The sequence below is a fragment of the Pundamilia nyererei genome, unplaced genomic scaffold (assembly GCF_000239375.1).
Source record: "Pundamilia nyererei isolate P.nyererei 1_Seehausen unplaced genomic scaffold, PunNye1.0 scaffold00015, whole genome shotgun sequence".
Lineage (NCBI taxonomy): Eukaryota > Metazoa > Chordata > Actinopteri > Cichliformes > Cichlidae > Pundamilia > Pundamilia nyererei.
Genome location: NW_005187416.1, coordinates 20,867 through 33,891, shown reverse-complemented (window position 1 = coordinate 33,891; position 13,025 = coordinate 20,867). Strand labels below are relative to the sequence as shown.

General features: G+C 37.9%; 2 protein-coding genes across 2 annotated transcripts in view; both read right to left on the bottom strand.

Moving 5' to 3' along the window:
* The window catches only part of tmem120aa (transmembrane protein 120Aa), an 8,220-nt gene extending 1,544 nt beyond the window's left edge, over window positions 1-6,676 (bottom strand). Inside the window, exons 1-9 of the mRNA XM_005725475.1 lie at window positions 6,480-6,676; window positions 4,800-4,918; window positions 3,816-3,947; window positions 2,281-2,340; window positions 2,073-2,168; window positions 1,782-1,871; window positions 1,462-1,527; window positions 1,253-1,314; window positions 536-624 (exon numbers count right to left, since the gene is read on the bottom strand). Coding sequence (XP_005725532.1) covers window positions 536-624; window positions 1,253-1,314; window positions 1,462-1,527; window positions 1,782-1,871; window positions 2,073-2,168; window positions 2,281-2,340; window positions 3,816-3,947; window positions 4,800-4,918; window positions 6,480-6,572 — 807 coding nt within the window. The 5' untranslated portion in view covers window positions 6,573-6,676. The remainder of the gene's footprint in view (window positions 1-535; window positions 625-1,252; window positions 1,315-1,461; window positions 1,528-1,781; window positions 1,872-2,072; window positions 2,169-2,280; window positions 2,341-3,815; window positions 3,948-4,799; window positions 4,919-6,479) is intronic.
* Window positions 6,677-8,976: 2,300 nt separating this feature from the next.
* Window positions 8,977-12,797, bottom strand: styxl1 (serine/threonine/tyrosine interacting-like 1). The gene is made up of 8 exons (XM_005725326.2): window positions 12,505-12,797; window positions 11,748-11,809; window positions 11,485-11,584; window positions 11,174-11,307; window positions 10,481-10,626; window positions 10,277-10,374; window positions 9,618-9,730; window positions 8,977-9,444 (listed from the first exon to the last, which is right to left on the bottom strand). Exons 1-8 carry the CDS (start codon window positions 12,773-12,775, stop codon window positions 9,292-9,294), a joined length of 1,077 nt encoding a protein of 358 aa, XP_005725383.1. The 5' UTR covers window positions 12,776-12,797; the 3' UTR covers window positions 8,977-9,291.
* Window positions 12,798-13,025: the final 228 nt, after the last annotated feature.

Genomic DNA, 13,025 nt, shown 5'->3' with positions numbered 1-13,025 from the left:
AGGATCCAGAGATGACTGTCTTTTTATGTGAGGGTACCCTGATAAGTTATCTGTTAAAGCAAGTAAACTGCATTGATAAAAAGTTAAACACTACAATGCAAAAATAAATGTAAACATAGAGAATTTCACTCGCCTAAACTGAAGCAAAACTCCTTATTTATCAGATAAAAGGCACTAATCCATAAAGAACAAATGTTTTTTTTTGTGAAAACTTGCTTTTGAAGCCTGCCTCAAGTGGCCAGTCTGGGAACTTCAGTTTCTGGCTTAAACTTTTTAGTCAGGCAGCATAACCAACCTGGTGGTGATGCTAAAATGTAATCTCAACTGTTTTCATTGCCTCAGACATACCTTTATCATTCAGTAAATTTATTAGTAAATTACCAAATGTACCACCTGTAACACCCTGAAGTCAGATGCCAAGATCAGCAAGATAAATATATCATGCTTTATCTTGTTCTGTACCACCTTCCTCTTCGGCTTGCGTTATTTCAAAGTCATTTATGAATATAAATAACAAGCTGGTGTACTCACCCACTGTAAGGTCCATATTATGTCTCTCTCCCAGTGCTCTGAGTCTGTACAAACAGCCACTTTGGTAGTAGTACTGGAGGAACTGAATGAAACCTAAAAGAAAGAGAAGTGCATGTATGACTTCATTGTTGGGCATCTTGCCCAACAATGAAGTCATACATGCACTTCTCTTTCTTGTGACACAAGTGAGACGAGGACCAACCACAAACAGACTTGCTTACTTTGAATATTATCAACAGTTTACACATTTTAACCGTGTAAGAATGACATGCATGCAGGAAACGCATCAGAATGAGTACATTCATGTAGCTTTCCTGATTGAGGCTTGTGCATATAGAACCCTAACTGTACAAAATTCTTTATTAAAGTGCATTCATTTCCACATTCCAGGTGCCTGATCTAATGTTTCGGTCTCTATACTAAGAGACAGATACAGCTTTTATGCACTTTTATGATGCTTCCCATGATGAGAATCGAGTCCCCACAAGATATTTAAATGACTATGGGAAAAATATGCTTTCTATGCTTTTCTTTTTTTTTTTTCAGTTTTTGTTTGCATTAGTTGTAAATTATTGGATAATTTAGGCCTGAATGAATCCTTAAATTGAAATATGCAGTTCTGCTAGGTAGGCTCAGCTTCATTTTAAGAGTTTGCAAGCCAATATCATCACCTGACAACTCATACTGCAAGCATGTCAATGAAACAGGGGCAGTCTCTTACTTTGGTATAAGCAGTAACTTAGAAACTGGTTCCTAAACATCTGGTAGAGTGCACCTTCAGGCCTGTCAACAAGGACATAAAAACAAAGCACACCCACATAATATGTATGTCATTTAAAACGGAAAGGATTTCGATAGCAGGGATGCAAACAGTTATTGTATTATTGAATAATTTTAAAACTGTGATAAAAGTGCAAAAACATCACTCACCAAGTGAGCATGACTCCAGACAAGAAGGTTGACACATAGTGATGGAAAACCCACCAGCCTTTGATCCTGAAACAATTTGGGAGATTGAAGGATTACAGACGGGATACCAACAAGAAAATAACATCTCATAAATAAGATAAACCAAACAAAATATATAATAGTCATTATAACTGGTCACATACAGTAGTTACAGAAAGGCTTAAGAATAAGGCTTTCTGTAGTTGACAGTGCCCTGCTTTATTACAAAGCCTTTGCATATAATCTCCTATTATCATTAAAAGAAAAACAGTGGAGACAGAGGAAATAAAATGGTCACAGACCTAGAGCCGTTGCTGATGAGGATACTCTCCCGGATGGTGAGAGTGCAGTAGTACCACACCAACAGGAAGTTGAACAGGGCGTCTAGGACTCTAAAAACAACAAACATGATGAGGATTATCTTCCTTTATACATTAACATGGGACCTGTAGTGGATTTGCAGATAATTCAACATTTACTACTTGCTGCTACAAACATTTGCCAATAATGAGCAAGCTGACAACATCATCCACAAGTTTCATGAAAACCAACTCAAAAGAAACAAAACAGTAATGAGGTGTGGGAAATCATACCTGTAGCTTAACAAAAAGCGACACGTAAAAGAGAATACAAAGAGGATGACAGTGAGGACCAGTTTGAACTTCTCATATTCGTCTTTGTAGGCAAATCTGTTTCATGAAAGAATAGAAATGATTATTATTGTGGTGCTCATGTGGCCGCACTTTAAGAGGCATTTTTAGGTTTGAAAGAAGAAGAAAATGACCCTTATACGGGACTTACTTTGACTGTTTGTTGAGGAGTGTTATATTGACATTTCCTAAAACAAGATTGAGATATAACCTAAACAGGAAGAGGCATTAGTTATCCAAAATGTCCTCAAATCTTATATAAATATGTTTTATTTTTAAAACGCAAAACTCATCCACTTTAAATTAGAGATGGACCGATCCAATACTGACGTAAATTACTGGATCGGATATTGGAGAGAAATAAAAAAATGTAATCCAATCCATTAAATATCAAAAAAGCACCTCACAAAACTCGCGACACGGCGTAACTCGGCCCATAACCGTAGCACGTCGGAGCAGCGTGATAGAGCGGCTGTGTGTATTTGTAGCCTCGCTACCAAACCGGCATTTCATCTCCGAGGAAGAACTAAAGCAAGTGTGTAAGTTCATCTCTGAATGTTTGTAAAGCATTCCCACGTTAAGCTTAACAACTGATATATGGAGCGACTGGCTCTTCTCTCTCTCTCTCTCCTGCTGCTACTTCAATAATGAAACTGCTTAATGATCAGCTGATCGGCTTTTCTGTTGCGAGTCCGTCTCTCTTCTTTGTTTTTGGCCCACTTTGCACCAGAAAGAGGAAACCAGCGCTGAACAACAGCAGCACGTTTAAGCTTGATAAGCTGTTGTTAGAATTTATTTAATATTACTTTAATGCCTTATGCTATAATTAGTTTGACGCTGGTAACTGTGCAGGGGCAGATCTAGCAAAGTTTAGCCAGGGGGGCCGATAGGGCATTAACAGGGAAAAGGTGGGCACAAAGACATACTTTTCTTTCTTATTCTCATTTAAAATGTCTAGCTTTAAATAAATAATTATCTGAATCTTACACCCAAAGTTTTAATCTGATGTAAAATGTATAGAAGTCCATTACTGTATGTAGTAACTGTTAAGTCTAATATACCCTAGTAAGCTATAGTACCTTTTCCTTTGGGAAGATACCATCTGTGCAGTCTGCAATTCTGTTGAAGAAAGATGTTGAATCTATTTAATTATTCTTGAAAAATAATTTATTTCTGTGCATTATTTAAATTAAAGTTGATTACGTCGATTAAGCATCATAAGGTGGAGGGTGGGGGTGGTTCCCTATTTTTTTTGCTGGGAGTTTGCAACACTATTGGTTAGGTTGCTTAATATTTCTGCTAAGTACTCTTTAAAATACCAGAATAGGAAGGATGGAGTAGGTTTAAGTTTATTAGATTGATCAGTATTGCTGAACTATGAAATATTTTGGGTGCAGTGTATTTTTTGCATACAGGTATAACAGAATGGCTTTAGTGTTGTTGTTTATTTAAACTTGAGTATGAACTTATACAAAATGCAGCAAGATATTAAAAAAACTGTTTTATTGATTAAAAACCACACTATATCGGATTCATATCGGTATCGGCAGATATCCAAATTTATGATATTGGCATTGGACATAAAAAAGTGGTATCGTGCCATCTCTACTTTAAACATTTTCCTTGTTTACTTCCATTTGGACAAAGAAAATTGTAGCTATTTATCATTCTCATTTAGAATCATACCCATTCCTCTTGGGGAGAAATGCTTCCATCTCAAAGAAAGTATGTGCTCTGTCTTTGATGGAGTCCTCGATTTCTGCGATGGCATCCTCTTCCTCTGGACTTAATTTGGCTGTTGAAGAATTTGATTTGCATCTAATGGAAAAAAAAGATTTGTTAGGACAATTGTTAGGTTTCATGCATGTAGGAAGATGTTCACAGAGTCACTTTTGATTTTAGATCCAGTTTGTGGACGAGGTAGGTTGTGATTCTGTTGTGGCAGTTATAATCCATAATAATGCCCTCCTTCGGAAAATGCCTGCAATTGGTCAGATCCTCCTATTGCAGGCTAGATTTTGAGAACTCAGTGGAGGTGCAGGAGTTTAATATCCTCCTTAGCACACATGATTATAACATGCTGAAAGATTATAAATTTTTTGCTCAGTGATGCCAAAAATCACTACCTATCCCAGCTTTAATAGTAACACTCTCCATGTTACGAGAGTGTCAAATCAAACAATGATATATCCATGAACTTAAAAAGTCTGAATTATGAACCCTTAGTATCTGAAGAAAGTATTACGTGAAGTACATTCAAATATAACTCTTACTTGACTTTTAAAGTCCTCACATTTTTTTGCATTTATACTCCCACTGACCATATCTGTCATACTAAGTTCATGTTTTTTTGTAGAGCACAAAGTCTTCCAACACCCAGCTGAAGTTTTTAAAAAGAAACAAAGCTTCTTTAAATGCCAATTAATACTGAACTGCAAAACTAAACATAAAAAGCTGCAGTTACTCTTTAAAAAGCATGTCTGGTAATATTGGAGAAAGTGGAAAAAAGTCCCTGAAAACAACCAGCTACTAAAAAGCCAGAATAAATTCCTACCCAATTCATTTTTTGGGCTTCTGTATCCTGAATGAGCTGATGACACAAATGCTTTTACAAAAACATTACATACACATATTTCAAGTTATCTTGTCTCATTTCTGATCAATACTTACTCTTCTAGGGACACAGCAAGCTCTTTCAGTTTCTTCCTCTGACGTGCGATAGCGTTTGAGCAGCTGTCTTGCAGTTTGGTCACGTCCTCAAGTTTCTGTTTATATAGACGATGGGTGTCCTGGGGTTAAAAAGAAAAAAAAAATCCAGAGGATAATATAAATATGTATGGTGTAATGCAAAAGTTTTAATTATGATGAAATCTGCAAGGTAGGATGGGCACAAAAAGATAAAAACCAACCAAAGCTTTAACCAATCAGAATCAGAATCAGAAAGACTTTATTTATCCCCAAGGGGCAATTAAAATTAACCAAAGAATCTGATGCTGTTGCATGTTTTTCTTTAATGGTTGCAATACAGGCTGCTAAATGGGTTATCATGTAATAATCATGGATTTATTGTTAATGGATTCTTGGATTCTAACCCTAACCCATAGATATTTTAAATGATTACATGAGAAAATCTGTCTAGCTTCCAAAGCATTTAAATAAGTTATTGTACCTTAATTATTTAACTATATATTTGAGGTAGGTATAATCAGACGTAAGTATGTTGCTTTCCAGAAAACATGTGACTGGTTATCACAGTTGGTTTGTACAAGTTTAAGACACTTTTAACTGCCAAATTTTTCTGTAAACTGATTCTGTAAAAGTTGGGCACAGGAATAATTTTTTACCCCCTTGGCTTCATATTGTGGCAAATTCCCAGAACTGAGCAATCAGAATTGCACAAGAGACAGAGAAATGGTTGTGCCCTCTTTTATATGACGGAAAGTGATGCAATTTTACGCAGAATTTACAACTGCAGACAGCAGTTACTACTTTGCATTTTACTATTCACAAACACATATTGATAAAGGGCAATCTGGTATTCAGTATCCCACTCAAGGATACTTTGAAAGGAATTGATCCAACAACCTTCCAGTTAGTAGACAACCCACTGTACCACCCAAACCACAGCTGCTCTAATATGATGTGTAAATTGACATGGTAAGACAAGTTACCTAGAAAAATATTTGTGTATTGTGCTACATTTACTAGCATAAACAGACCTACTCAAAAAACTCTGTCTCAATGTATTAATCTTAGCAAAGACACACTGAATATATAAAATCTATTTTATGTGTTTGCATCATTGTCTTGCAGTTAAAATGCTCGCCTTTTTAAAATGTAAAATTTCCAGTTACACCAAAATTCACATTCAGTATATTGCTCCAACAATTGTGTTTTTAAATTTAGTTTTTCTTACCTTGATGCTGGTTTAGGACCTGAACACTTCCTTTGACAAGTGACATACGCATTTCAATGCCTGCCATTTAGTTATATATTAACACCACACCTATAAACGACAACTAACCAGGCCTATATCAATATATGTGCACTGTAACGGATCTAAGCTCTCAACGATAACAACAAACCAACACCCATAGCCCCGAGGTTCTTCCTTTAACAGTGTGACAGCTGTCACGGTGGAGGAAAAAAAAGAGGCTTTTGTCCTCGCAGGAATTAAGCTTACGTTTCAATTACATTTTCTGCATCTCTTGGCTGTCACAAGACAGTTATCTTGAGCTGCTGAAGGCAAGCCCCTCATTCTGTAGCCTGTGCGTTTCCCCCACCTACCCCCGACTGTTAGCTTACCCGGGCAGGGGTAACCGGGGTGGACACACCATTTAGTTAAAATACCTGAATCTGTTGGTAGTCCTTCTCTAAATCCTCCCATTCGCGTAAGCACTCAGATAAACCACCTGGACTGAACAACATTTTTCCCTCTGGCATCAGGAAACCTCGCGGAGTTGGTCAATAATCACACTCGAGTGAGCAACAGTTGTACCACCCAACAGAATTAAAGCTTAACAGATAAACTGGCGCTACTTCCTGCAAGCACCTTCACAATAAAGGTGTTGAGGTATTTTAACGTTCCCAGTTCAAAACGGATGGATAATAAAATACGTAAATTGGCATTAGTTAAACATAATTACAAATGTGTTGTAACTAATTGCGGTTTAATACTTTATTAATGTATGTTTTAGTTTCCAACGAATAAGTGATTTATGGGGTACTTTCAATGAGTTTTTGTTACTGACACCGATGGTCCAAAAAAAAAAAAAAACAGCCCCCCCCCAATAAATAAATAAAAAATAATAAATAAATAAATAAATAAATAAAAACAGAAGGTAGAAGGACACACATTATGTAAACACAGTAATTATAGTGTGTGCGTGTCTGTGTGTTTGTCTGATTTTGGCTTAAACCACCATTATTTGTAAGTCTATTATTTTAACATGAATTTGTTTTAATTTAATTTAACTTCATTTGTAATTTCATTTACTTATTTCATTGCTGCTCTGTTATGAACATAATGTATTCGAATGGTGGCTTACAGAATAATTTCATATATATCTTTTTTCCCCCAAATAGTATAGATAGCAGTAATCCTATAAAGTCCAAATATATTACTGTGTTCACTCCAAAACCACTTTACACTAACAACAGTACTATTTAATTTCAAGGATTAAAAATGTATGCTTTTATTTTTTTTAAATGTCCCATCCGGTTAATCATAGGCTTGTATCTAGTTACCCCAATCAGATGTGAGGCTGGCATTTCGGTTACCCCTTATCAGCCAATCAGCTCTAGTATCTTTAGAGCCGCTTTGTCACATCAGGAAATAGTGCCCCGAGTTATATCTTTCAGGCAATACAACAGCTTTTTATCCATCCAAACTAACCAAGCTAATAAGACTGGTTTGCCACATTACCCTAAACTGTCATCTAATCCTAGCCATGCTAGAAACTACAGAAACACAGATAATTAGGATATATGTTACTACTCAGTTGGGATTTTACAGAGAAGGCATTCTCTCACCAGAAAGGTAAAATCTAGGGTTATAAATTGCACACCACTTGGCCTGTGGCCTGTATTTTTAGAGGTGACGTTGTGCAACTGTGCAAATAGGGGAAAGTGTTACCGTCAATAATGTAAGCGCCTCTGGCAGGGCCATTTAAGAACCTAAATCAACAAAACCTTTGTCAATACAAACCAGGTCCTTTAAATTCTGCAAAATACAAAAAAAGCAAAAAATAAAAAAGGAAGATGTTACCTTCATTTTTTTTTTATCCTTGTGTATTGTAAAACTATATCAACACCTGAAATTGAAATCCTTGCTTTTTTAACCTTAAAAATCCATAAAAATGGTGAAAAGGTTATTTGTTTGCATTTAAGGCAGTAATGAATAATGAATGGAGAAATTCATTATTTAGAAAAGTTTATTTAAATACAGCTTTATTAACCATTTTTACTTGAAATTGATCCTTTAAATTACACCCAAAATTTTGTGATGAAAGGGAATGTTTGGAGATTTCATTGCTTTGGATCAAATTTCCACTTAAAGTCACTGGACATTTCAATAGTTTCAACGTTTCCAATAAATCTCAGTGTATTTATTTAAACAGTTCAATCCAATATTAAATGAACTAATACTGAATGAACCTAATCTGTATCTTAATTAAAATACAATTCCCCTGTCCCCTCCGTGAATTGCTGCCTTATTTTGGTAGAGGGGTTTTTGTGTCCAAGGGATCCTGGGGGCTATCTTGTCAGGGGGCTTTTGCCCCCCTGGTAGGGTTTACCATGGCAAATTGGTCCTGGGTGAGTGACCAGACAAAGAGCGATTGAAAAACCCCTGTGAGTGTGAAATCTAGGGAACAGTTCACCCTGCCCAGGATAGAGTTACAGGGTTACTGGGGCCCTGCCCTGGAGCCAGCCCCGGTGGTAATGGTAGTGGTGGTAGTGGTACAGCCCAAAGAGGGGACACCACCCACAGGAGGCGCTATGGGGTAGGGTGCAGTGTGTGCAGGGGCGGAGACCCTGACAGAACAATCACCGGGCTACCGAGCAATTGGGATATGGAACGTCACCTCTCTGGTGGTGAAGGAGGCTGAGCTAGTGCGTGAAGTTGAGAGGTACTGGTTAGATATAGTCAGGCTGACCTCAACGCACAGCTTGGGCTCTGGAACCAGTCTCCTGGAGAGGGTCTTGACTCTGTTCCAGTCTGGAGTTTGCTTTGATGAGAGGTGGTGGACTGGGATAGGTATCTTAGTATCCCCCTCCGCTTGCTGCCTGTGCATTGCAGTTGAGGTGGTTTGGGCATCTGACAAGGATTCCTTCTGAGCGCCTCCTGGGTGAGGTGTTCTGGGCATGTCCCACCAGGAGGAGGCCCTGGGGCAGACCCATGACATGCGGGAGAAATTATACCTCTTGGTTGCCCTAGGAACGCTTTTGTGTTCCCCTAGACAAGCTGGCCAAGGAGAGGGAGGTCTGGGCCTCTCTGCTTAGTCTGCTGCACCCACGACTTCCCCGCAGATAAGCGGAAAAGAATGGATGGATTAAAAACCAAGGTTCTGTGAAGTTACAGACTTGCATGCAGTCAATGTAGGTATATCAGATATTTTAAATGTTACATGGGCCACATATACAGAATCCAGAGTTCAGATGACTAAAAAAATTCTTCTTTTGTTAAAAATGTGATTGAGACAAAATCAGTCGTTGTTGTTCCCAAAGTGTGAAGCTCCCAGTTGGACAACTGCTGCAGAAAACCAGTATTTGGCCTCATGATGGGTTTACATTTGAGCATATGCGTCCAGGCCTCCTGAAAAAGTTAAACCAACATCATTATGCACTGTATTTACTGTACTTTCTATAACTAGGATCAGTTCTTTCTTGGTGCCATTTTGGAAAATATATTGTTTTTCTTGCCATTTGAGGACACAAGAGTCACACTTTGTGCACATACTGCCACTAAACTGAACGAAACAAACTTGCCTTTAGTGTGTATTTGAGGTAATGGATGAGAAATGCAATGGCCACTGCGCTGGCGCGGCTTCTGCCTTGCTTGGAAACTATCAGGACACGAGAGCCCATGTTGATGTGGGAACCTGAAAGCAGGAGATAACAAGAAAGCCCTCTGCAACACCTGTTCTGTGCAACACTTACTACATTTATAGCAACAAAAAACAGAAATTAGAAAAATCTGAAATCACTCATTACAATTTGTGGTGGATGGATTGCATTGCATAATACACATTGCCTCAAATAATAATTTTCTTTTTAAAATACATTCAGTAAGTTAACGTTACACTCTGTGATTTTAAGTTAACGCTATGACTTCTGGATTCATGATACATGATGCATTTCTTTCAGATGGACAGTCTTGAAGCTGTTGTATTTTTACATATTAATAACAAAATAATTCAGAATTTGAGTAATATGCAATCAGTTTTTTTTAGTTTGAGATCTTGAAATTTTTACCTGAACTAAGACAGCCAACTGCATTTATATAATTGTTTCTGTTCTCCTTCTAGAGTTTGCCCAACTGAAGAAATTCAGACACCTATAATTCACTAGTTTCTGACTTCTATGAATTCAATTATAAAATTCAGATTTTTAAACGTCTTGTTAATGAAAGCAAAGGAACAACTTACTAACAAAATTGCAGATCCTTTCAAAGCTTGAATATAAATCAGACCGTACTGAGTCAGCCACAGGGGTGATAAGCAAGGTATGGATCTCCTTCATGAACCTTGATTTGAAGGAATTTAAAAGAGTAAAAAAACAACAACTAATAAGATCTATAAAGCAATATGTTAATTATTCTCTCTAATACTCAATATCCAGCCCAGCCTTACTCGAGAGTGTCACTCTCTGAGATGCTGACGATAGCACCAATTTTCAGGTCTTTGATAAGAGTGAAGTCCATGGATTGCTTCTCATCACCCATGTACAGCAGTCCTGCTAAGATCTCCACTGGGTAAATCTTAAGGCTTTCCAGCTCCTGAGGTAGCCCACAGATATATACAATCAATTACAACAATTCTCCAAACTGCTTAGACTGGAGCCTATCTCAGCTGTTATGGGGCTAACAGAGTGACAGAAATACTCAATGGTGCCATCCACACTGAAGGCCAATTTATAATCACCGGTTAACATAACATGCATGTCTTTGGACCATGACAGGAAACTGGAGTACTTTGGGAAAAGGGTAAACATCCAGGTTAACCAGTAGGTGGCAAACAGGAAACTTATTGCATGCAAGGTGGCAGTGCAATAATTACCTGACACATTTTATATTTATTAGGCAGAAACTGGAATCAGTTCACTTTAGCTGGATATGTGAGAACACATGAGTAAGAAACTGCCCTGTAGCCGCTAAACACTGGCCTTATGTTACCTTATATTGCAACATATGTAATTTGGCAATTAATTGAATGCTGATGGAAGATTTGTATACCTGGCTCCAGATAAGACAGGCCCCCCCATAATCTTAAATTGATGAAAAAAAAAATGATGGCAGGAATGTTTGTGTTTTAGGAGAGTTCTACCATGATGGTGTTCAGGATTTTCTCAGTCCTCAAAAAAGGGTATTGAGCTGAGAATCTCTGAAAGCCTCCTCTCAATATCTTGACTGGATTGAGGCTAGCCTTAGCAAACACTTGGGCACATGAAGTTGCTCTGCCTGTAATCACAGGGAGAGAGCCACAATAAGCATTGCTTTTAAGGCTGAAATACAGATTTTATTTATTTATTTTTGTTTGTTTGCAGGAAACCAGTTGTTTTCTTTTGGCACAACAATGCAAATAAAATGCATAAAAGTGGACTTGTTCTGAAGAAATCTCTCATTTACCACTCTAACCTTGCTCCTGTAAAGAGCTTGTGTTGTTGTCGTAGACCACCACATGCTGCATACTTTCAACCTCCACAAACTCTGGAAGAAGGAATGTCCCCTCTGAGTCCTGGAAAAAGTCAATTTGAAAGTTTTGGTACAGTCGTGTGCAAAAAGTTTAGAGGAAAGGTTAAAGCCTGACTAAATGTACAGGAGAAATTTGTAGTTTTACCCCTGGGTTTTTGCGCACACACACAGACACATGTCAACTGTGGACCCAATGATAGCCATACCATTTTAGCATTTTTAGCAGTTATGATGTGACTCCTGTAGTAATCTTTGACTTCATTAGCATCTGGAACAGAGACATACAACACTCAACAAAGTTACAACTAACGGAATCAAGTTTATCTATCAATCAATCAATTAAAACAGATTATTATCAATCTCACAATCTTATTTGGTTTTCAATTTTTTAGTGATATCAACTTTTGTATTTGTCAATTATTATCAATTCTTTTCTTTCTCTCTCTCTCTTTTTTTTTAGATATATGTAATTTTGCCTATATTTGACAACAGCATAATAAAACTGGAAATTCAGTTTTTTAATGTGCCACCCCAATATTTGTTGGCCCCCATATGGCCACCACTATAAAAAAGACTGGAGGCGCCCCTGTTAAAGGGAGCAGGTGAAATAAGAAAATAAATTATATTGCAAAATATAATATTGCATAAAGTTACAAGTAAATCCATTAAGTGTCATGTTTGTGTTTGAACACTTTTTACGTTTTACTCTAAATCAAGCCTGCGGGTTTGGTTTGTTTTTTGCGCTAATGGGCAAGGTTTTGATAAAAGTATAAAATCATCCAGCACAAAATTGGGTATATCTTTTGCACGGGTGAGACTTTGTGAACAAAACGTGAGAATGAGTCTCTTAAAGAAACAAAAAGCATGTGCTATAGCACTCATACCCATAGACAACACATAGAGTAATTAAGCATAGGACTTATCTAACCAGACAAATGTTGGTACTGGCCGATTTTCTCTTACCAATCAAACACAGGTAGTTGATCTCTGCGAGTCTGGGCACACGTCGGCACTGATTGAGGATATTGTAGAGGTCAAGCGTCTCACACATCACGATTTTAGCCATCACACGGACAGCTGTAACAAGAAAACACTGAACTGGAAAACTACTGTCGGCAAGCGATCCGAAAAGCTTGACTTGCCAGGTAAACGCAGATACAAGTAGCGCGTCCACGTCCGCTTCCGCTTTTTTTGTATGGGTTCTGTTGCTAAGCAACTCAGCGTTATCGGTCATTGGGCGTTGGCGATGATGTAGATTCTGCATTGTAGAACGGTAAGTGACTGCACCTGTGGGAGGGAGAGCCTGAAAGTATTTAAAGGAGCTCAGTGAACAGGCATGTATTGTTCTGGAGTGAGGAAGCTGGTGAGTGTAGCGTGTGCCTCAGCCAAGCAAGCAAGCAAGCAAGCAAGCAAGCAAGCAAGCAAGCAAGCAAGCAAGCAAGCAAGCAAGCAAGCAAGCAAGCAAGCAAGCAAGCAAGCAAGCA